The sequence below is a fragment of the Lepus europaeus genome, chromosome 10 (assembly GCF_033115175.1).
Source record: "Lepus europaeus isolate LE1 chromosome 10, mLepTim1.pri, whole genome shotgun sequence".
Taxonomy (NCBI): Eukaryota; Metazoa; Chordata; class Mammalia; order Lagomorpha; family Leporidae; genus Lepus; species Lepus europaeus.
The window spans coordinates 51,047,038-51,070,035 of record NC_084836.1 but is presented as its reverse complement, the minus strand read 5'-3'; the positions used below and the strand labels follow the sequence as shown (position 1 = coordinate 51,070,035).

Genomic DNA, 22,998 nt, shown 5'->3' with positions numbered 1-22,998 from the left:
TCCTGTTGTGCTTACAATTCTTTTTCTATTTTTTTTTTACCTAGAAACCTTTTATTTAAGGTATATAAACTTCATGCATTTCATGTATACGATTTGTTTTTTCTTATATTTTAAAGTTATGTCGATAGATTGATGAGTGAGTTCTAAAATAGACACATGCAAGATTGGTCATATCCAAAGCACAGGCACTGCATATGGCAGTCCAGAGCCAGAGTCCCCTCTGCAGAATGACTGGGAGTAGAGTTGCTTTTGGACAGATTGGCTGGGGTGCAGTCGAGACATCGCAGTGTCACTCCCCTTTGGACCATGAAGAAGACGGTTCTGCAGCCTGGACCAACAGGTGATCACTCAGGCTGATGCTCAGGCAGGAACCATTTGTACAAACACCACACTCAGCTCTCCCGGTGCAGCTGGTTCGCCCTCACTGGGCAGGCTGCACGCGACCATCCTCTGCAGGAAGCTATCTCCCATCCGTGGCCTGGGAGAGGACAGATCTGTGAAGGAGTGGCAAGGCTGGAGAAACTGCAAGACGGCAGTGGTCCAAATGAAATGTGTCTTTTTCTCCCTGCCACGGACGTGCCAGCACCCGTAGGTGGTGTGAGGAACACGTAGCCCTTAGGAGCCAGAAGCTCCAGGCTTGAGCTCCGGCTGAGTCAGCTTCTCTCACCGCACAAGGTCAGTCTGTGGCCTCCCTGGCATCAGTTCCTGACCATGCTGTGGATCAGTGGTTGGCATGCACTCTCCTGTACCATGTGATGAAACTGAAGAATAAACATTCTCAAGAGCCTGAGAGTGGATTAGGTCCCACCAAAGCCTTTGTGTTCTCTTGTGATCACTTGGTATTTCTGCTGTTTATTTTAGAATCGACCTCCTGGCCGACCAGGTCACCAAAGTAACGCTGGGACGATTACACTTCAGTGAAACCACAGCAAATAACATGAGAAAGAAGGGGAAACCAAATCCTGACCAGAGGTACTGCCTGCCAGCCAGCACGCTGGGCCTCCCTGGGCTGCTGCCCTGCTTTCTCTGACTCTTCCAGTTTATTCGCCTATCTCCTTTGCCCGTAGACATTCTCCCTCACCTGTCTGCACTCCCCGTGATGCCCGTTCTCCTGCCCAGCTTTGATTCCCTGCAGCCTTCTCTGCGGGACCACGTGCTTATGTGTCATGGCCAAGGCGGGCTGGGCTGACTGCATTTCCCAAGCCTGCATGCTGGTTGCTGGTGCCGTACTCTGAGTCCTGAAGCTTTGCTTTCATCGTTTTCATTAGAAAAGAAAATACGTTTGCCTTGATGATTTAGACCTGTGGTTCTCCAAGTGTATTGCCAGGGCTAGCAGAAATAGCAATACCTGGATGCTTGTTAGAAATACAAGCAGATATTCTCAGACCTCCCTAAAGACCAGCTGAACCAAACGTTCCGGGAGTGGGGTTTGGCGATTTGTATTTTAAGAACCCCCCCGGGCCATCCTGCTGTGTGCTTGAATTTGAGAACCACTGGTTTTAGAACATAGGTTTGGTTGTTGAATGGAATTGAGTTTGCATATTTGATAATGCCATTTGCTAACTGGGGGACTTTGGGCACGTAACCTCTCTGAGACTGGTTCTCATATCCTGTAAAGTGGGAACAATCATGATATCCTACTCCAATAGGGTTGTTTTGGTGTCTAAATGAAAGAATGTAGGTAAATCGCTAAGCCCAGTGCCTGACACATTTTGAATTCTCCATGGTAGCTGATAACAGTAATTACTGAATTACTATATCTACCAGACAGAAATCTTGTTCTCTAGGATTGGAGAATCCATAGAGCCTTACAATGGAAGCTGGTAAAGGGTTTTCATGTAGTGTTAAACAGCAAAAGTTTCTTTGATAATGGTAGTTTTTATTTCGACTTCCAAGAAATGATCTAATCTTAAACTTGTCAGCAAAACAGAATGAAGATGCAACTGAAATAACAGTGAGTAAAATCGCCTTGGGAGCCATTGGATTGGAAGCTCAGGGCTAGGGCTGAAGTTGAGACCTGAGGATGATGAAGGTGCAGGCTACACAGCCAAGAACAGATTAGGGTAGGAAGGATGGAGGGAGGTGGGCAAACCCTGCTGGGTCACTCTCCATTGAGACTTAAGACACTGCCATGGGTGTCTCTGGACAAAGGGACCTCTGGTGGCTTCCTGCTGTTTGTGAGCAGTGCTGTGCCAAGGGCCCAGGAATGCAGCTGGGTGAGGCCTGGCCAAGTCAGCACAGATGCGCTGAGCCCAGGCCCCCACTGGGCTGGCTCCCCAGGGAAGGCTGCTTTCCTGCTGCTTTGGAGCCTGCAAAACAGCTCACAGATGCCTCCGAATGGGCACAGGGCAGAGCCTGAACAATACCAAGTACATCAATTGCTTGCTCATTTCACTGTGGGGGACGACACAGAGCAGAAGGGAAAAGACAGTCTTTAAATAAGCACTCTTCTGGGTAAACACACTGTTGATTCCCTGGGGTCTATTTGCACCAATTGTGTCTCTGTTCCCTGACGTGTTGGCATTGGTCTGCTCTTCCTGAATTAGATACTTCATGTTGGTGGTTGGACTGTATGCTGCTAACCAAGACCAGTTCTATCTGTTGTCTGCCCACATCTCTGAGAGGATCATTGTAAGGGTAAGGTCCGTTCTTTGGCTTCCTTGGATGATCTTCCTATGGGTTGGATTTGAGTTTCCAGTGGGAGGCTTCAATGATGATGCTGATGCTGATGATAGTAATAGCAGAAGCTATTTGTCTAGTTTTTACACAGTGGCGCCCAACCAGGGGTGGTTTTGTTCCCCAAGGGTCATGTGACAAGGTCTGGAAAATGCTTTTGGATGGTACAACTGGCCAGTAGTGGGTAGAGAATAGGGATGCTGCTCAGCACCTTACAGTGCCCGGAACAACCCCCACAACAAAGAAGATTCCTCCCAAAATGTCAGTGCTCCCAATGTTGAGAAACCTTGGTCTTGAGTCTGTGTTCCAAGCACGGAGGTAAATAATTTGATATAGCATCATTTTACCTTGTGATAATTTGCACTGTATCTTCTTTACCCCCAGAAGGACTCAGGGTCTAGAAGCCAACTTGTTCACGATCACACAGTTTATAGATGAGGAAGCTTGGCTGATAACCCAACTCTCTCTGACCCCAAAGTCCACAAGGTGGGGAAAGCGGTAGGAAAGCGGTCCGTGCTCCAAAGTGAAGCAAACAGGAAGGGCTCAGCGTTCGGCTGAACGCATGATTGGCCACAGCTGTGGACAGGAGTCTTGGCAGCTGCAGCTGCGGCTGTGTGAGGTCCGGCTGGCCACCGCTGAGAATGCCAGGGGCATGAGGTAACAGGTATGTGCAGGGCTGGCCACCCTGGCAGGGGCCGTGTCGTCCCCGGGCTTGGAAGTGGTACAGAGAGGGGGACGTGCAGACTCATTTTTGATGGGCATGACCACGTGTGTGGCTGTTCCCTAGGCCCTGGGGAGAGGATTTGCACTCCTTGGGGGAAGCAGAGCCTCTCTTGGCCTGAAACAAAGCATCCTCTGTGGTGCTTTTGGCAAAGTAAGAGTAGCAAGCTGCCTATTAGTAGAGATCCTCAACCTTTCTCAAAGTTTGATTGGAGGCAAAGTAATGAGTAAAAGATCCCTGTGTTTAGATGTCCCAGAAGTGAGGGCTGGGGCCTGATTACCTAGAGCAAATGAGGCTCGCCTGGAGCTGAGGCAGGGTCAGGGGCACCTTCCTTTGGTCAGAAGATCTCAGAGGTGCCAGTCCATCCTCCGTAGGGCCCGCACTATCTTTGACGTCTCGCCTGGTGCCATCTGGGCTCGCTGTGCTGTGTAAAAGATCTGCTTCAAAGTCCAGTCTGCAAACCGTGGCTGCTTGCTGCTTGTGATTCCTCTCAGGGAGGAACACAGACTGACAATGCCATTCTTTTCGGAGCAAGCCTAGCTTGGCTCTGCTGACGGTGCTTGTCCTGAGCTGTGTAACTCCTGCCTGAGTCAGACAGTCTGCTAGTCACCTGCGTACTTTGAATAATTTACCTGGTGACAAGGCATCTCCATTTGCTGCTGGCAGCTCCTGCACAGCTGCCCTGTGGCTACTCTAAGAGCTCTCTTAATTGGCACTTCTTTCTATCCGAAGCGCAATGATAATTAGCTCATAATGATGACTTGAAAAGTGGAAAGTCTCTGCAATTCGTGTTCAGTATGAATACTAAAAAATAGTCAGTTGTACTCAGCATAGATTATGTGTCATGTTATTCCCTACATTGTTACTTCTAAGATCTGACAGCTTTCTCCTAGCTGTGATTTTTTTTTTAATTTTTATTTTTTTGGTTAAAGAGAATTAGAGGACCCCATTCCACAAGTGTGCTGAGTAATAGAAAGTTACCCTAAAGCAATGATATTAACATATACTCTTCACCTGCCCCTCAACTAGAGACATCTTATTGATGTTCTAAGATTCTAACCCCAAAACAAAGAAGTGAAAACAAATGCAGATTTTTTAAGCATCTGTTTAATTATTAATGTTTAAAACAACCAAGAGAAAAATTTATTTCAGAAATAGTGTTAGCGGCTGCTGCTGTGGCATACCGGGCAAAGCTGCCACCTGCTATGCAGCCATCCCATATGGGCACCGGTTTGAGACCCGGCTATTCCACTTCCGATCCAGCTCTCTGCTATGGCCTGGGAAAGCAGTGAAAGATGCTTTTTCCATTTTTCCATGAACTTTTGGAAGTACCCTCATAACCCCTGTAGAATCTCAGGGCAAGAAATGTATTCTGTGCACATTTCTAAAACTCATTCAAGCACTAACACCATTTTTTTAAAAAAAAAGATTTATTTATTTATTTGAAAGGCAGAGTTACAGAGAGGCAGAGACAGAAAGAGAGAGGTTTTTCATCTGCTGGTTCACTCCCCAAATGGCCACAACAGCCGGAGCTTGGCCAACCTGAAGCCAGGAGCCAGGAGCTTCCTCTGGGTGTGCCCATGTGGGTGCAGGGGCCAAGGACTTGGGCCACCTTCTACTGCTTTCCCAGGCCATAGCAGAGAGCTGGATCAGAAGAGGAGCAGCCAGGACTTGAAACAGCACCCGTATGTGACAGTGGCGCCGCAGGTGGAGGATTAACCAACTGTTCCATAGCACCGGCCCCAGTGTAGCCTCTTACACCATGGCTGATTTGTTTGAGCTCAAAAATGAAGGATGGAGAGAAAAACTTAACGAAGGCATCATGGATTTGACTGAGTTACACAGAGAACCGCAAACTGCATTTCCTAAATCCAGATGCATTTTGAGGCCTAACAACCACTCTTCTGAATAACAGAGATCAACGCTTTGCTGTTTAGTAAAGATAATTGTGTGAAGATTGGACCTTGATGAGTCTCAGGCCCCCAGCAGGGCTGCAGGAGGCCCCACTTAGCAGCCTTCCCCTTGCAGGTTTCGGGGCAGGATCCAGTAATTGTCTGGGTTGTCAATCAAAACAGCTTTTGAATTATATTATGGTCTTATCGTGTAAATTGACCAATTTGGTGGCGACTGAGGTTTACTCAGAGAACAGGTTTGTTTCCCAGGACTTTGTCTTTGGGAGCATTCCCCAGCGGAGTTCTTTCAGATTCCCGCTCAGCTCCGCTGCCCTTCTAGAACACTGCATTACACATGGTTAGGTATGCTGTGCTGCACGCAGGACGGGTGATTGCTTTTGTCTGCTTTTCAAAGACACATGAGGGTTTCTCCCTAATTTTGAAAGCGAATAAGTTACTCAGTGTTATTTTCCAGAACAGAAATGGGCACAGCCCCCAGGAACTCCTCTTTTGTGGATGTGCAGTCCACACTGAGATGGGAAGCTGACACCCGGGAGCAGGGAAGAAAACAGAACGGAGGCAGTTGCAGGGATGCCAGGGCCGGGGGCGGAGCAGAGCTGTCCTGGTTGTCGTCTCATTTTCGCTGCTGTGGCCTGTTTCTGCCCACACGACATATAGCCATTTCTTTTTTTTCCCTAAGATTTATTTATTCATTTGAAAGGCAGAGTTACACAGAGAGAAAAGGAGAGGCAGAGAGAGAGAGACAGATCTTTCATCTGCTGTTTCACTCCCCAATTGGCTGCAACAGTCAGAGCTGTGCCGATCTGAAACCAGGAGCCAGGAACTTCTTCTGGGTCTCCCACGTGGGAGCAGGGGCCCAAGCACTTGGGCCATCTTCTACTGCTTTCCCAGGCCATAGCAGAGAGCTGGATCGGAAGTGGAGCAGCCAGGACTCGAACCGGCTTCCATATGGGATGCCAGCAGTGCAGGCAGTGGCTTTACCTGCTATGCCACAGTGCTAGACCAAGAGAATATGCATTTCTAACAAGCTCCTGGGAGATGCTGATGTGTACCTTGCAGATCATACCCTTGAGTAGCACTGGAGAGAGCATTTTTCTGGGCCCACTTTCTGCAGTCCTTTAAAAGGGTGAAAAATTTGATTTCCATATGAGCTGCCTTTCAATGTTCAAGCTCTCCTGTTAATAACAAACGATGGGTCCTGCGCTGTGGTGTAGTGGGTGAAGCCGCAGCCTGCAGTGCCGGCATCCCACATGGGTACTAGTTCGAGTCCTGGCTGCTCCAATTCCAATGCAGCTCTCTGCTGTGGCCTGAGAAAGCAGTAGAAGATGGCCCAAGTCCTTGGGCCCCTGCACCTACATGAGAGACCCAGAAGAAGTTCCCGGCTCCTGGCTTCAGATTGGAAGCTCTAGCGACTGTGCCACAGCATCGGCCCCATACTGTGGCCATTTTGGGAGTGAACCAGCAAGTAGAAGACTGTCTCTCCCTCTCTCCCTCTCTCTCTCTCTCTTTCTCTCTTTCTCTTAGCCTCTGCCTCTCTGTAACTCTGCCTTTCAAATAAATAAATAAATCGTTTTAAAAATTACAAATGCTAGTAAAACAAACAAACAAAAATCCTAGCATTTTATTTCATACTTAACCAGAGTAGGTCTCAAATTACTTCTGATTCTGTTTCCTATTATAAGCACCTGCAGAGGGCACCCTTTGCATTTGTGGTCTTTGTGATTAGAATTCTCCCAGGATTGTGCCAATTGCAGATTTGTTGCTGAGGGAAGCAGACCGATCAATTATAGGACAGACTGTGGTTTCTGTGCCCAACAGAGGTATGTTGAGGGTACATTTGAGACTTAACTGTTCATGCACCCATGATTTCATTAATCTCACAATAATAACCCTGTAAGATGGGTAAAGAAGACAAAATTATCTTTATTCTTTAGAAGGGAAGGCTGGCATAGAAAGGTGAAGTCACTGCCCCAAGGTCACATAACCAGTTAGTGTCATTACATATGAAGGCATGCCAGAAAGCTCATGGAGGGGCTGGCACTGAGGCATGGTGGGTAAAGCCGCCTTCCGGAGCGTTGGCATCCCATATAGGTGCCAGTTCAAGTCCCAGCTGGTCCACTTCCAATCTAACTCCCTGGTAATGCACCTGGGAAAGCAGCGGAAGATAGCCCAAGTCCTTGGGCCTCTGCACTCACATGGGAGATGGGGAAGAAGCTCCTGGCTCCTGGCTCCGGCCTACCCCAGCCCTGGCCATTGCAGCTATTTGGAGAGTGAACCAGTGGATGGAAGTCCTCTCTCTCTGACTCTCTCACTCTCTCTCTCTACCTCTGCCTCTCTGTAACTCTTTCAAATAAAATAAATCTTTAAAAATATTCATGGAAAAATGGAATGAAAAGATGTCTGGGGGTTGCAAAAGAAGTTTATTTTGGTGCAAAAAATTTTGAAATCCACACATATGAGGAATCTTCAGAAAGGTCATAGACAATACATTTTATAAAAAAGCTATACATGAATTTCAAAAATATTTTTACCCCAAAATCAACATCTTAATTTTATTGTTCATGAACTTTTTGGGTATCTTCATGGACTAGAAGATTCAGGTCTTCCCTAAATGAGGCTGTGAGCCAAATGAATAAACGTATTTCAAAATCTTTAATGAATTCATTTTGGTGTTTGGTACCCGTCAAGCACTACTGGGCTGTATGTGAACATAGCATTTCAGAAAAAAAGTAGTACATTATGGCTTGCTTTGACACAGGAAGAGTGTGGATTCCAGAGAAGGGAAGTAAGTTGACAAATCTTGTAAGAATATTTCCCGTTCCTGATGGGGACCCTTCCCTAGGTCTGTATTTTTAGAACATTGTAAATCGGTGGCCCTTTGCATAATGATCTGAACATATTTTAGGGATATGATTTTTCTCATCTGATGCAAGCCAAGTGAGACTGTCGCGATTATTCCAAAAAATTAAATCTACTCATATCCACTGTTGCAGTATCAAGTTACCAATGTGATAATAATTATCCCAAAGCTCATTAAGAGAAAAATCCCTCAACATTTTGTTTCCTTGAAGTGGCTCATTATGTTTGGGCATCAAGCAAAATACATGGACATTTTATGGGCATACCTTTGGATTTAGTTGATTGCTCACTATAAAAGGATTTGCGTCAAAGCCAATTTGCCATTCACAACCAGGGGAGCTCTAGGGACCTTGCAGAAAAGCCCTTTGTTCAAGTGAATGTACAGAAAATAATGTTGAAAGTTGTGACTTCACATTCTTTCACTGCCTTTGTCTGTCAGTTGTCAATGGTTGAGTGTTGCTGGCAGCTCAGGCTCAGACTTGTAGACATGAAAGAGGAAGTTGAAGGCACCTAAAAGTTCTGCAATTTTGTTTCTTTTATTTCATTAATTAATTTAAAACATTTATGTGAGAGGCATAGAGAGAGGCATATATATATATTGTACTGTATACTATATATATAATATATAATATATACTATATTGTATATGTAGTATATATTATACACAATATATATTATATAATTATATATATGTAAAATAAAATAAAATATATGTAATATATTATATAATATATGCATTATATAGTATATATACTATATATAGTATATATATGCACTATATATAGCATATATATAGTACTATATACTATATATATACTGTATACTATATATACTATATATATAGCAATATATATAGTATATAGGTATGTGTATATATATATGTATATATATATATATATATATATATATAGTAAGAGAGAGAAAGAAAAAAAGAGAGCTCCTGTCCACTGGTTCATTCCTAAATGTCTGCAATGGCCAGGGCTGGACTGAGGCCAAGTCTGGCAGCAGGAAAGTCAGTCTGGGTCTCCTACGTGGGCGGCAAGGACCCAATCACTTACGTCCTCATTTGCTGCCTTCCAGGATCTGTGTTAGCAGGAAGCCGGAGGCAGGAGCCAGAGCTGGAGTGAGAACCCAGACACTCCAATATGGGAAGCAGGTATCTTAGCCCCAAGACCAAATGCCTGCCCTTTAATTATTTTTGTAATGGATAACCTATACAGAAGGCAGAGCATCCATACACTACTAAGAGAGGATCTAGAGAACAGTGACACTCCTTCCACCACAATTACATCCACAGGGAGTTACATCTCCTTGTCTCCATCCTTGAGAAATCCACTGTTAGGAGCTTCCAGAATCATCCTCAGACATCATCTGGGAACATTCAACTCATGAGCTTGCAAAGTGTCCCAGACCAGCTAAAGGACAAAAAGTGAAATCATGTATGAATGGTGACTTTTAGGATGATCAGGATCCCAAATGTTTGCCTGAATTTGTGCCTACCTGTCTCTAACACACAAAAATCACAAGTATAAAATATGTCATTATTTTAAAAACAAATTAATTTCCTTGTGAGAATTTGGTAGGATTTAGAGATCCCTATTTGGAAATTTACTCAGCAGCCATAGGGAAGTAGAATGTTGTACAGTGGAAAATTCTTTTGCAAAGAATTTTATTGAAGAGTGAAATCTCCAGAACTTTGTCTAGTTCAACAGTTTCATTTGGCTTTTCTTTGACAAATGCTAGGGCCACCTCAGGGGAACAGCAGGAAATAGGTAAAGTGAGAATCTTTGTTTAATAGCAGGACAACCATAATTCCAGCTCCAGGACTCAGTTGCTTTGTGCCTTTAGGTGACTTATTTATCCTTTAAGAATGTCAGTATCAATAAAATGAAGATAATAGTACATATCTAATTGCATTGCAGTATGAATTAACATTCAACAAATAGAGCTATTCTTATTTTCCCCTCAGTTTTATCTGTGTTTAGGGAGTACTCGAGTTACATTAAATATATTTGTATTATCTTTGCCAATTGCATATATGGGCATAAATGAGTATTTTGAAACTATGGAAGTGCTAGTTACATGCCAGGTCTTTTATTTAGGTGAACATTGATAAGCTAGCATCATGTTGTGATGTAATGCTCTGATTTTAAGTCATGACTATTATAGTCCCTGAAAAGACGACATTTTTAGTTTTTTCCCTTCCATCCATCCTTCCGTCCTTCCTTCCTTCCTTCCTTTTTGGATTTATTTGTTTAAAGGCAGGATTACTGAGGGAAAGAGAGAGAGAGAGACACAGAGCAAGATCTTCTATCTGCTGGCTCACTTCCCAAATGGCCAGAGCTGGGCCAGGTCAAAGCCAGGAGCAGGAACTCCATATGGGTCTCCCAGGATCCAGGAGCCTCCTCTGGATCTCCCACATGGGTGCAGGGATCCAAGCACTCAGGCCATCTTCTGCTGCCTTTCCAGGTGCATTAGCAGGGAGCAGGTTTGAAAGTGGAACAGCAGAGATTCCGATATGGGCTGCCAGCATTGTAGGCAGTAGCCCAACCCATGCGCCACAGCACTGGCCCCTGGTTTTTCTTTGTCACCCACCTGACACTCCCAGAGAGATGTGGTGGAGACTATATGTTCCCAGCTCGGCATACAGAGCTGCTGTACTCGAGAGGTGGGTGACTAGGGAAGCCTCCTGGCTCTTCTGGGGCCCTGGAATTCTCTGGTTATGTCAGGGGTGCCCCACCTAGTGTAGGATTCCCATGTGAAAAGCTTAGACAACATTCTGTTTTCTTTTGCTGTAAACACCAACACAGTCATCTGTTCCTGCTACTATAACTTTAACTGTAATATATTTATGTATTTTTCCAGGCCTCTAACCCAGGGCAATTTGAAAATGACAGTGATGCATTATGGCAGCGAGGACAAGTCCCAGAGTCTGTCGTCTGTCACGGTCGAGTAGGAATAAACACAGATGCGCCGGATGAAGCCCTGGTTGTCTGTGGCAACATGAAAGTGATGGGGACGATCCTGCATCCCTCTGACAGCCGTGCAAAGCAGAATGTCCAGGAGGTGAGCACAGGGCCAGGCCTCGGGCCCCTCCGCAGCCAGGTGTGCTGGCCATGTCTGGCCTCTGACACACCTTGCCCCAAGCAGCCTTCCATGCTGCTCGTCATGTGAGATGAACCTGCTACTTTGAAATGATGACCGAGCTCCTGGGCATCGTTGCCGGAACTGTAAAGCAGTCCCTACCCGAGAATGGGTGCACCTGACCGGGTGGTGGCATCGACAGGATGTCATTGGCGGCACAGCCATTGCCCTTCCTTCCTCGCTTTGTCAGTGGCCCTAACTTGCCTTGCCTTTTCCTTTCCGTCTCCCCGCTCATCTTCTGAGCACTGTCTCAGGCCAGTTCCTGATCCTATTTCTGCTGGAGCTCACCAGCCCCTTCCTCCCAGAATGCATGTTCCCAGCCATGCCTGCCATTGTCTTCCTGGAATGTCATCTTTCTCTGAGGAGCCCTTGAGAAACTCTTCCTTCCCAGCCTTTACTGGGTCTTGGGCTCCAGGTGAAGACCCTTTCTCTCTGTGCAGAGGGGGTTGCCCCACTGGAAATCAGAAAGCTCACCCAGACACGAGGAGACTGCTCCTCCACTTGGAGCTCTCCCCAGCAATGTGACCCTGGAGAAACACTTAATCTCAGGGAATTCAGTGTCTTTGTCTAAAGGCAGAAATGTGCCTGCTTGTCTGACACTCGGACACTTTTTTATATTTTAACCAGTTGAGACATTATGTTGTCATGGAAAGTTACAACCTCTGTGCAGACCAAAGGGGTTAGGATAAAGATTCTGCTCACTTAGCCAATCCTGGTTTCACTGCTCCCACTATTTCATTCTGTTCACTGCTTCTATTCCTTCCCTACTCGCCACTTAGGCTACTGTGAAATCATTTCTTTCTTGAAAAAGGATTCTCCCCTTGGCTTACCCCATTGTTTGCTTTACAATATTTTTATATATATTTAGTTATTTTTATTTGAAAGGCAGGGAGAGAGAGAGAGACAGAGACCAACACGGGGAGATTTTCCACCTCTGCTGGTTTATTCCCCAGATGCCTGAAAACAGTGAGGGCAAGGCCAGTTTTAAGTCAAGAGTCTGGAACTCAGTCTGGGTCTTCCACATTGGTGGCAGGGACTCAAGTACTTGAGCCATCATCTGCTGTCTCCCAAGGCACACACTAGCAGGAAACTGGAATCGAGGCTAACCCAGTATACATACATCTTGGCCACCAGGCCAAATGCTGCCCTCTCCAGCCTCCAAAAGAATTTTTGAGTCTATGGCGGAATTGCATTTTCAAGCCTGATTTTTCTCTTTTTTTCTTTACCCCCTCCCCCTTTTTTTAGCCACTAGGAGACCTAATCTGTTAATCATTGGCCTTTCTTCCTGAATTCCTTTCCCAGTGTAAATCTGCACTGGTTTTTCTAAAGCAGCCAAGGAATGTCCTTTGCTTAGAGGATTCCAAAGAATGATTGTAATTGTAGACTTTTATACGATTGTGAAATCACAGCTCATGATAGAGAGCTATGTGACCTGGTAGCTGGATGAGAGCTCAGGGCTAGAAAGGTCTCACATGCATTTCCAGAGCTTGGTCCTCGAAATAGCAAGACATAAACTGCATTTCAAGTCCGTCCATGAACACTTGTTCTTGCAGTTGGCTATACAATTTCCTATGGAGTCTTATGGAAATGGAAATGGAACATAACAAGTGGGAAAAGTACTCCACAACTGCTCCTCCCGCATCAGGCTTAGCACAGAACTGCATTTACCAAAGTCTTCCAACATTGCTCCTTGGTTTGAGGGAAATGTCTTGTCTTAGAATAACAAGCTTCCCTAGAATTCCTCAGTTGCCTTCTAGGACACCTTCTTTATCTAAATGAAAGGTTACCCCAATCCAGGCTCTAAGCATGAAGTTGCTGCGTCCCCTTCCTGTTCCCAACAGCTGATGGAATAAAGAGAATCCTGAGCCCTTGGCTAGAAGACTAGAGGTTTGTGTCTGACTCCACCAGCCCAGGGATTTTAGACCAGAGATGTTCTATGCCTTTGTTTTGTGATAATGTCCCTATTCATTCTATACCTGTTACAGGATTTTTCTAAGCTTATAGATGTAAAACATTTTTTAGCTGTATAAAGCAGAACAGATAGATATTTTTATTTGCTTGTAGAAAATGCAACTTATATGATTCATTTATTGCATTTTTTCATTTTAATGTATTTGATCTACCTTTAGTCTATCCACATTTGGGAAGAATATGTCCCTAGAAATCCTGTCTGTCCTGTCTGCCACTTATTAGAGCCAAGAGAGATGATAGTAATTGTTGGTGCTGCTGCTGCTGAGTGTGAACTTTATCTTCTCTCTCCCCAGCTCAGTTTTTCCAGCTTTTAAAAAGCCAGTCATTCCTCCAGATTCTCTGGGAAGCTCACTGTCTTAATCCATTTGTGCTGCTGTAATAGAATGCCATGGACTGATAAGGAACAGAAATTTGTTTCTCACAGTTCTAGTGGCTGGGAAGTCCAAGATCAAAATGCTGGCAGGCTTGGTGTTTGGTGAAGACCCTGATCCCTGCTTCCATTGGGATTCCCTCAACCCTGTGTCCTCACATTGTGGAGGGGTGGGAAAGACAAAAAAACAAAAACAAAAACAAAAAACCTAAGCTAATTGCCTCCAGCCCTTTTATAAGGCACTAATCCATGCCCTCCTAAATTATAAACTTCCTCCAAAGCCCATCTTTAATACCACTCTAGCAAGAATTAAGTTTTCACATGAATTTTGAATGTGATATCATCATTCAAACCATAGTACTGACACTTAATCACTTTGATTGCATGTATAGGACTGCAAACAGTTTCTCATTCTTTAAGGAGGCCCACCAGCTAGAGCCAGCTTCTGCATTCGCTACTATTGCAAAATGTAGTGGCCAAGCACGTTGCCCAGCACGGTGATCTGGGAAATTGACTGCAGCTTGCCACTTTGCTCTATGGGTCTTTTCACTCCGGGCATGGCAAACACGAGTATTGCCTAGAGCCCTGGTGGAGGAAACCTCTGGTTTTCACACAGGCACACACCCAAGACCCAGAAAAGATGCTGCGGGCACAATTGGAACCTATGTCACTAAAGCAACAGGGAGATGAGGTCATCCCAAATGAAGAGCAGCTTGCCTTGCCAGACCGTGACCTTATTTCTGCCTGGGTGACTGCAGGCTGGAGACGGAAATGCAGCTCTGACAGCAGAACTGGGTGGAAAGGACACGCTGATAACCTAAGGGACTTGAAGAGTATTGGTGTCAATAAGAAAAAAATGAGGAAGTTGAGAGCTTCCACCAGTTCTGTGGTGGAGACTGAAAAATGGCCCCAAGAGACTTAAAAGCAAAATCCAGAAAAAAAAAATCAGTTAAGAAAAATGCTCAAAGGTTGTTTTGCCCTTCCCCCACCACATCAGCCAGTATGCTGGTCGAAGACAGAAAGCTTTTTAGCTCAGGAAAGTGAAACATGCAAAGTCTCCCTCAGGGCCTGCAGGCAAATACAGAAGTTCCTCAGCTGGGGTGAACAGGTGTCACTCAAGGTGCTCGTGACAGCAGCCTGAGGGCAGGATGTGGGCTGGGACAAGGTGATGGATACCAGTGCCTCCTGAGCACACAGAGTGGACTTCCGACTTTGTGAGGTAGAAACCGTGGGAGTGAGGTGACATGACAATGATGGCTGTCCACCTGCATGGTCAACGTGTTCCAAAACTGTCGTGGACAAGAGCAAATAGACAGCCCTGTTGAGCTTGTGGCTTCTTAATCAACACACACACTGATGAGCAAAGTGGCATTCAGTGCTGGCGTGTGTGGAGTTCCTGGGGAGGGCACAAAGAAAGCTTAGCCCTGGCCTCAAGACTTTTCCCTGGGCCTAGTGTGTTCATGGGGAACTTGCCATACACCGTTTATATTTAGCTTTGGGGAGCTTCCAAACCAGCACTGGAAATCTGAAGAGCATTTCCTTTGAAGAACTTTGTTATATAAGATGCTTAGGTCTCCCAATTAACCCTTAAAATTTTTCTCACACCAGAAATCTGTGTAACAGTAATTGTATGACAAGACCTCATTGCTATGTCTAGTACTTGCTAAGTACGTTAACAACTTTAAGGTAGGAGTTAGGAAAAGGATGTCTTACAGAAGGCCGTTTTTCTTTTCTGTAGTCTCAAAGCCTGAGTGGGGGCACATTCTCCTCTGCTTTTTGGCAAGGAAGGAACCCACTTGGCCTCTGCTTGGTTCTCTGGTGGGAGCTCCTGCAGGCTGCACAGGAACCAAGGGGACGATGGGAAACCAACGCAGGACTGCTGTGGCCCAGGGGGTGAAGACCTGGGCAGGGCCTGGGATGGGAGGGTGGCCCAAGCTGGCGTTTGGTTGACTTCCTTTCTTCAGTTTGGTTACTGCCAGGAATTGTCCTGGCATGGCACTACCCTCATTTTTTGCTTCCTTTTCTCTCCATCAAAGATTTTGTCAGCCACTTTGCTGGTCCCTGTGAAGGTTTTGCGATGAATAAGACACAAGCTTTAGCCTCAGGAATGGGACTTTTTATTAACACTTAAGCTCCAAAGAAGAAACATGCAATGACATTGAATCTGGCAGCCACCCACTGTGGCACGTAACAGTTATTCAGTAAACATCTGTTGAATGAGTGAAGGAGCTCACAGGAACAGATGTATGCACAGACAACATAAAATTTGCAATTGTTCCTTTCTACATGGGCTTCAAGGCCTTCCCTGTCCTGACCTTAACCTTTACCATCTAGAAATGCCAAAATCTGCCTTGGTTCTCCAGACATCATTCAGGGCTTTTCTGTCTTGGGACTTGGTTCATGGCGTTCTCTCTGCCTAGCATTTGTGACTTAGTCTCGGCCTTTCTGTCTCCTCCCCGCTCTACCTCTTCCCTAACTCCTACCACAAACTCAATAATGTATGTAAAATATATCAGTCGAGCACCTGCCACAGGCAAGGAGTTGTACTAGAAACTGGTGATATGATGGTGCGCAGAAACCCTGGCTCACGCGTGCCCTCCGGGGTGTACATTCTGTAGGGCAAGAGGGGATAAAACCGCCACCATGAGTTGTCTGGTGATGACTGTGACAGGTGCCGTGAGGAGGTGAAGCGGAGGAACTCTTCCTGGTCTTGAAGGTCAAGAAGTGCTTCTCTGAGAAGGGGATGTTTGCACTGAGAGAGGGGAAAGTGGAGCTTTCGAAGCAGGGAAAAAGACGTGGGCCGAGGCCCTGAGGAGAGGAACCGAAGCAGTTCAGCTGGGCTTCACCATCCCTAGAAGCTTTCCTGTGTGCTCCCCTCAAAGTATTTTAGGTCCCTCCTTAGAACTACTGTAGTTTTCTGTTCCTAACTCCACCATCGCCCTGCCTTTCTCACATTGCAATACGTAACCCTATGTGATGTGTCTGTCTCCTTGCCTAGTCCACTCCCCACACTTAGTAGTATGTGATACGCTGAAGGTGATTGGTAAATGTTACATAAAACGAAGAATGAATGAATTAGCTTTTGATAACAATAGTTACCAAAACAGCTGAAAATTATACTCTGGGTAAGAAGCTAACATAAAGCCAAGTGATACAGACAATGAAGCACCAAGCCACCATTCTTCATCAGCAGCCGAACTAGCGAGGGACTGTGAGCCCTCAGTGACCATGCAGGAGTATTACCGCCACCTCACGCAGTGGGTCAAGGGAAGAATTGAGGGCCAGGACAGGGTTTTCTTAAAACAACAATGGCAGACGTTTTTCATTCTTCTAATGCACAGATGAATGTCCAGGCAGCCTATTTTTAATCATGAAGACACCACTGGCTTCGTAACCCAGTTGTGTTCTCAAGGATGATTGGGGGCCTACAAAGGGTGCCTACTCTCTCCTTGCCAAATAAGGTCATTATCCAACAAGTCAACCAAGTCAACCCTGTTACTTTCATCAGTTCATTATAAAACCAAACTCAAAGGGGGATTGTTTGGATCACACACATTTAGCTGTTGGGAAAATTCGCTACAGTGTCTTGATGGTTACCTGTTGTTGGAAGCCAGGGAAAATTTTTAGGACTGTGAGTGACAGCTGAAAATGCCTTTCATGGGAAAGCAGTGATCCCAGAGCAGGATGCTTGGGAGAATTTCCTGGAGAAGGGGAAGGTCTGTGTGCCCAGGAATGGGAGTTAGGTTATCCCAGTTTAAAATCTTAAAGAAATTTTCTCCAGCAAAATGTCTAAAAACTATCCCATGATATAGGATCAATGTATTCCTCCAGGTTGGCACTTTGATTAAGCACTGCATTTTCTATTGCGAATACAGGTTTGGTCATGGGCGCCTTTAAAAATGACACCTTGCAATCCTGAGCAGTGATTGTTTAGTTCCAAAGTAAGGACCGCCTTTCTCAGAAGGAGGACTCTCCTTCTGCAGGAGAGAAGTCCGGCAACAACAGTGAGTGGCGGAGTTTGGCCCTGTAATTGGGACATGAAACTCTGGACCAGTGTATTAATCAGTGGATGCAAGTCGCTGATGGGAACTTTGAAACTTTAGCTCCTCTGAGGAGAAAAAAATACATTTCTCTTAAAAATAGTTTGAACAGAAGAAAAAACAGTCTCATTGTCAATATTCCTAATCTCTCTGGGTCACTGTGGGCATTGATTTGAATAGCAAATATCTACGCGAGTGAAATCTGCTCTTCTGTAATTAAATTAGGTTGACACAAATGAACAGCTGAGAAGAATAGCCCAGATGAGGATTGTTGAGTACGAATACAAGCCTGAATTTGCATCTGCGATGGGAATAAACACTGCTCATCAAACAGGTACACAAATTCCCTTTTAATTCTGTAGGGTCAGTGATTCAAATTTTAATCCTTCCTTTATTTGGAGGTTGTGTGCTGTAGCATTTGACAACAACTGGTCTCACTCTTCCTTTGGGAAACACATAGTTGCTAAAACAGGGAAGGTTAAAGAATTTCTGGGTTCTTTTTACTCCGCACCCCCATGCCTGCACCCCAAAGTCCTGGTGGGATATTTTGAGTACATTGGTTCTTTTTGCTGGTGAGATGGAGGTTCAGGGGCAGATGGCAGCTTAATCTGTATGAGGAGCAGGTTTGGGCAGTCCCAGGATGGTGAGAGAAGGTGTCAGGGTTGATAAGAGAAGGAAAAAAATGAAGTGATATTTATACTCCAATCCAGGAAAGCTAGAAAAGAGTAAACATTCAGGGGACAAGACCACCTAAAGAAAAGAAATTTAGCTCATGCCTTACCCTTCCCTCTATGCACAGGGGTTTTAAAGTAACTACTAAGCATTTCTAACATTTGGTCCAGAGTTTCAGAAAAAAAAAAAAAAAAAAAAAAAAAGAAAGAAAGAAAATGACATTCCCACTTTTAATCGTATAGTAGTCCTTAACGCAGAATTCCTTATTTGCATCCTCTATCAAAGCAAAAACTTTAAAGGGGTAAGCATGTACCCATAAATGTGGCTGTCGCTGTTCCATTCCAATGTGGGCCTGCAAGGACTGTCTCCGGGAGGGTCTTTCCCTGATTAAGCCTGTTGGAGTGTTTTGTGATAGGAATGATTGCCCAGGAGGTGCAGGAGATCCTGCCTGGAGCCGTCAGAGAGGTTGGCAGTGTCACCTGTGAGAATGGAGAGACGCTGGAGAACTTCCTCATGGTCGATAAGGTAATCAGTCAATGACGAGGTATCTGCAACTGCAGCTTCCACCCCACTCCACCCTCCATGCCCCCACCCACCCTGCTCAGGCCCACTGTGTGTAGCAGCACAATGGACTGAAACACCCATCCAGGAAATGGGACCTTGAAAACAGATTTCCACTGAGCTCTGGAGTAAGTTAGTATCAGTTATCCCACGTTGTTCATAGGCACTAATAAGAAATCCCATAAATCCACTCTCTCATCCTGGGAGATGTCAAATGCTTGAGATATGGATGGGTTGATTGATTTGGTCTCTCTACATATATCTTTTTTTCCCCCAAAGATTTATTTATTTCTTTGAAAGGCAGAGTTACAGAGAGGCAGAGGCAGAGAGATAGAGACAGAGGTCTTCCATCCGCTGGTTCACTCCCTAGATGGCCACGATGGCCAGAGCTATGCAGATCCGAAACCAGGAGCCAGAAGCTTCTTCCTGGTCTCCCACACAGGTGCATGGGACTTGGGCCATTTTCCACTGCTTTCCCAGGCCATAGCAGAGAGCTGGAATGGAAGTGGAGCAGCCACCAGTGCCCATATGGGATGCCAGCACTGCAGGCAGCAGCTTTACCTGCTACCCAGCGCTGGCCACGGCTCCTCTACACTGTATCTTAAAACATCAAATGCCATTTTGTAACCCATAAATATATGCAGCTACAATTTGTCAATATGTAATAATTTAAGAAAAAGGAGTCTCGTGGCAGGGGAGAAGGAATATGCAGTAGTAAGAATTTGAGTTCAGAAGGTTTGTTGAAGAAAAATTGGCACTGGGCAAGTCCACTTAGGATGAATGTGCATAAAACGAGAATCAAACATCATGATAAATACTGACACAACAGCTCTGATTAGACTTAATTTTTTAAAATGGAACTAAAACTTAGGAAAATGAATCTTCCTTTCTGTAATATAGCTAAAATGCTAATTTCCCAACGTGCCTCTTAGAATGATTCAAGGCCGAATGAAGGGTTGACATATTTGAGCATCAATTTGATAAAATTGTGTGTGTCTCATTCACTGTACAATCATAAAGTGGGTCATTTTTACAACTATTCATGGACTTCATCATTTTCCCCCGAGGGAGTATCTTAATTCTTTGATATTCAAAGCACTGTCTTTTGAAGGCATGTTACTGTGCCTGTAGATTAGCTTCCCTTCGCTTGGCAACAGGCAAAGGCTGCCAGTTCCTTGCTTGTCAGTGCGATGTGTGTTAGGAGTCATTCGCTGATAACATGTCTGTCAACTCCGCGAAATCCTACATATTTGCGAGGCTTACAAATTCACTGTGCTATTGATTTGCTTTACATTACATTGCTACATTTGATACTGGGAGGAAAGACTGATTAAAACAGGGATTTTGTCATAGCTGGGAGAGATGTTTGGATGGAGACTGTGATTTGTCAGTTCACGATGGTCGTGCTCACCCAACATCAAAATACAGCTCTGGGGTTCTTACTAAGATGCAGATTGCGATTCTGTAAGAATGGGTGAGATCAGAGATTCTGCAGTTCTTTTTTTTTTTTTTTTTAAGATTTATTTTATTTATTTGAAGGGCAGAGTGACAGGGAGAGAGAGAGAGGGAGGGAGGGAGGGAGAGGGAGAGATCTTCCGTCTGCTGGTTTACTCCCCCAAATGGCCTCAATGGCTGGGACGGGCCAGTCCGAAACCAGGAACCTGGAACTCCATCCGACGCTGCCACATGGACGGCAGGAGCCCCAGCACTTGGGCCATCTTCCACTGCGTTTCCGGAAAGCTGCATCAGAGTGGTGGAGTAGCTGAGTCTTTAACTGGTGCTCCAGTATGGGGTGCTGGCATCTCAGGCGGTGGCTTAACGCACGGTGCCACAATGCCAGCCCTGATTCTGTGCTTCTAAGCAGCCTCCAGGTGCCGCCCGTCTTGCCATCCCCACAGTGGAGTACCCCAGCAACATTAACACTTGGATGATAGATGACCTTGGAGTCCTGTTCCGCCTTGGACTGCAAGAGCTGAGTGGAAGAAGTTGACTTCTTACCTCCTGTTCTCAAGGAATGCGACTTAGATAGAAGAGATTCTTCAGTCTCTCTTTCCAAGACCTTGACTGTCCCCTCATTGAAGAACTGGATCATGAGTGATGTGTTTATTCCCAATTATTATGTAATAGGAAGATATACAAAATGTGAAATTTATCATTTTAATCACTTTTAAGTGTACAGCTCAGTGATATTCAATACATTCCTAATGTCGTGCAACCATCCCCACCATCCATCTCCAGAGCTCTTCATTTTGTAAACCTGAAATTCTGTACCCATGAAACAGAACTCTACAACCCTCTCTCCCCACAGCCTCTAGCAACCACCATTCAGCTTTCTGTCTCTGATTTTGACAGATCTAAGCATCTCATGTAAGTGGAATCCTACAGTATTGTCTTTTTGTAACTGGCTTACGTCATGTCCATATTGCAGCATATGTCAGAATTATCTTTCTTTTTAAGGTTACATAATATTCTGCTATATGTGTGGGAATTTACCATGTTTTGTTTATCCACCTCTTTGTTGATGGATATGTGGGTTGCTTTCATGTTTTAGCTATTGTAAATAATGCTGCTATGAATGTGGGTACAAATATTCTTCAAGACATTATTTTGAATTCTTTGGCAAGACACATACCTGGAAGGGGAATTGCTGTATCATATGGTTATTCTGTTATTTTTTGAGGAATTTCCATACTGTTTTCTACAGTAACTCTATCATTTTACATTTCTACCAACCATGCCCAAGGTGTCTAATTTCTCCATATCCTCATTAACAAAGCCATCCGAATGGGTGTGCAGTAGTATATCATAATAGTTTTTCTTTTCTTTTTTCTTTTTTCTTTTTTTTGACAGGCAGAGTGGACAGTGAGAGAGAGAGACAGAGACAGAGAGAAAGGTCTTCCTTCCGTTGGTTCACCCACCAAATGGCCGCTACGGCCAGCACGCTGGCCACGCCGATCCGAAGCCAGGAGCCAGGTGCTTCTCCTGGTCTCCCATGCGGGTGCAGGGCCCAAGCACTTGGGCCATCCTCCACTGCCTTCCCTGGCCACAGCAGAGAGCTGGACTGGAAGAGGGGCAACCGGGACAGAATCCGGCACCCCGACCGGGACTAGAACCTGAGGTATCAGCGCCGCAGGTGGAGGATTAGCCTAGTGAGCCATGGCGCTGGCCAATAGTTTTTATTTTCAAACAAGTGGTGATACTGAGTACTTTTCATATGTTTATTGGCCATTTGTACATCATCTTTGGAGAAATGTCTATTGAAGTCCTTTGCCCATTTTTGAATAGGGCTGTTTGTTTTCTGTTATTGAGCTTTAGGAATTCTCTATTTCTTCTGGACACTAATCCATTAAACAGATATATGATTTTTCTTTTTTTTTGTTTTTATTTAGTAAATATAAATTTCCAAAGTACAGTTTATGGATTACATTGGCTTCCCCCCCCCATAATTTCCCTCCCACTCACACCCCTCCCATCTCCTGCTCCCTCTCCTATTCCATTCACATCAAGATTCATTTTCAATTATCTTTATATACAGAAGATCGATTCAGTATATACTAAGTAAAGATCTCATCAGTTTGTACCCACACAGAAACACAAAGTGTAAAAATACTGTTTCAGTACTAGTTATAGCATTACTTCACATTGGACAACACATTAAGGACAGATCCCACATGAGAAGTAAGTACACAGTGACTCCTGTTGTTGACTTAACAATTTGACACTCAGTAATCTCCCTAGGCTCTATTCGTGAGTTGCCAAGGTTATGGAAGCCTTTTGGGTTTGCTGACTTCGATCTTATTCCAACAGGGTCATAGTCAAAGTGGAAGTTCTCTCCTCCCTTCAGAGAAAGGTACCTCTTTCTTTGTTGGCCCTATTCTTTCCACTGGGAACTCACTCACAGAGATCTTTCATTTAGGTCTTCTTCTTCTTTTTTTTTTTTTCCCCCAGAGTGTCTTGGCTTTCCATGCCTAAAATACTCTCATGGGCTCTTCAGCCATATCCAAATGCCTTAAGGGCTGATTCTGAGGCCAGAGTGCTATTTAGGACATCTGCCATTCTATGAGTCTGCTG

General features: G+C 44.9%; 1 protein-coding gene across 1 annotated transcript in view; it reads left to right on the top strand.

Moving 5' to 3' along the window:
- The window catches only part of MYRFL (myelin regulatory factor like), a 140,629-nt gene that overhangs the window by 78,898 nt on the left and 38,733 nt on the right, over window positions 1-22,998 (top strand). Inside the window, exons 10-14 of the mRNA XM_062202075.1 lie at window positions 862-972; window positions 2,547-2,637; window positions 11,035-11,235; window positions 17,920-18,028; window positions 18,782-18,891. Coding sequence (XP_062058059.1) covers window positions 862-972; window positions 2,547-2,637; window positions 11,035-11,235; window positions 17,920-18,028; window positions 18,782-18,891 — 622 coding nt within the window. The remainder of the gene's footprint in view (window positions 1-861; window positions 973-2,546; window positions 2,638-11,034; window positions 11,236-17,919; window positions 18,029-18,781; window positions 18,892-22,998) is intronic.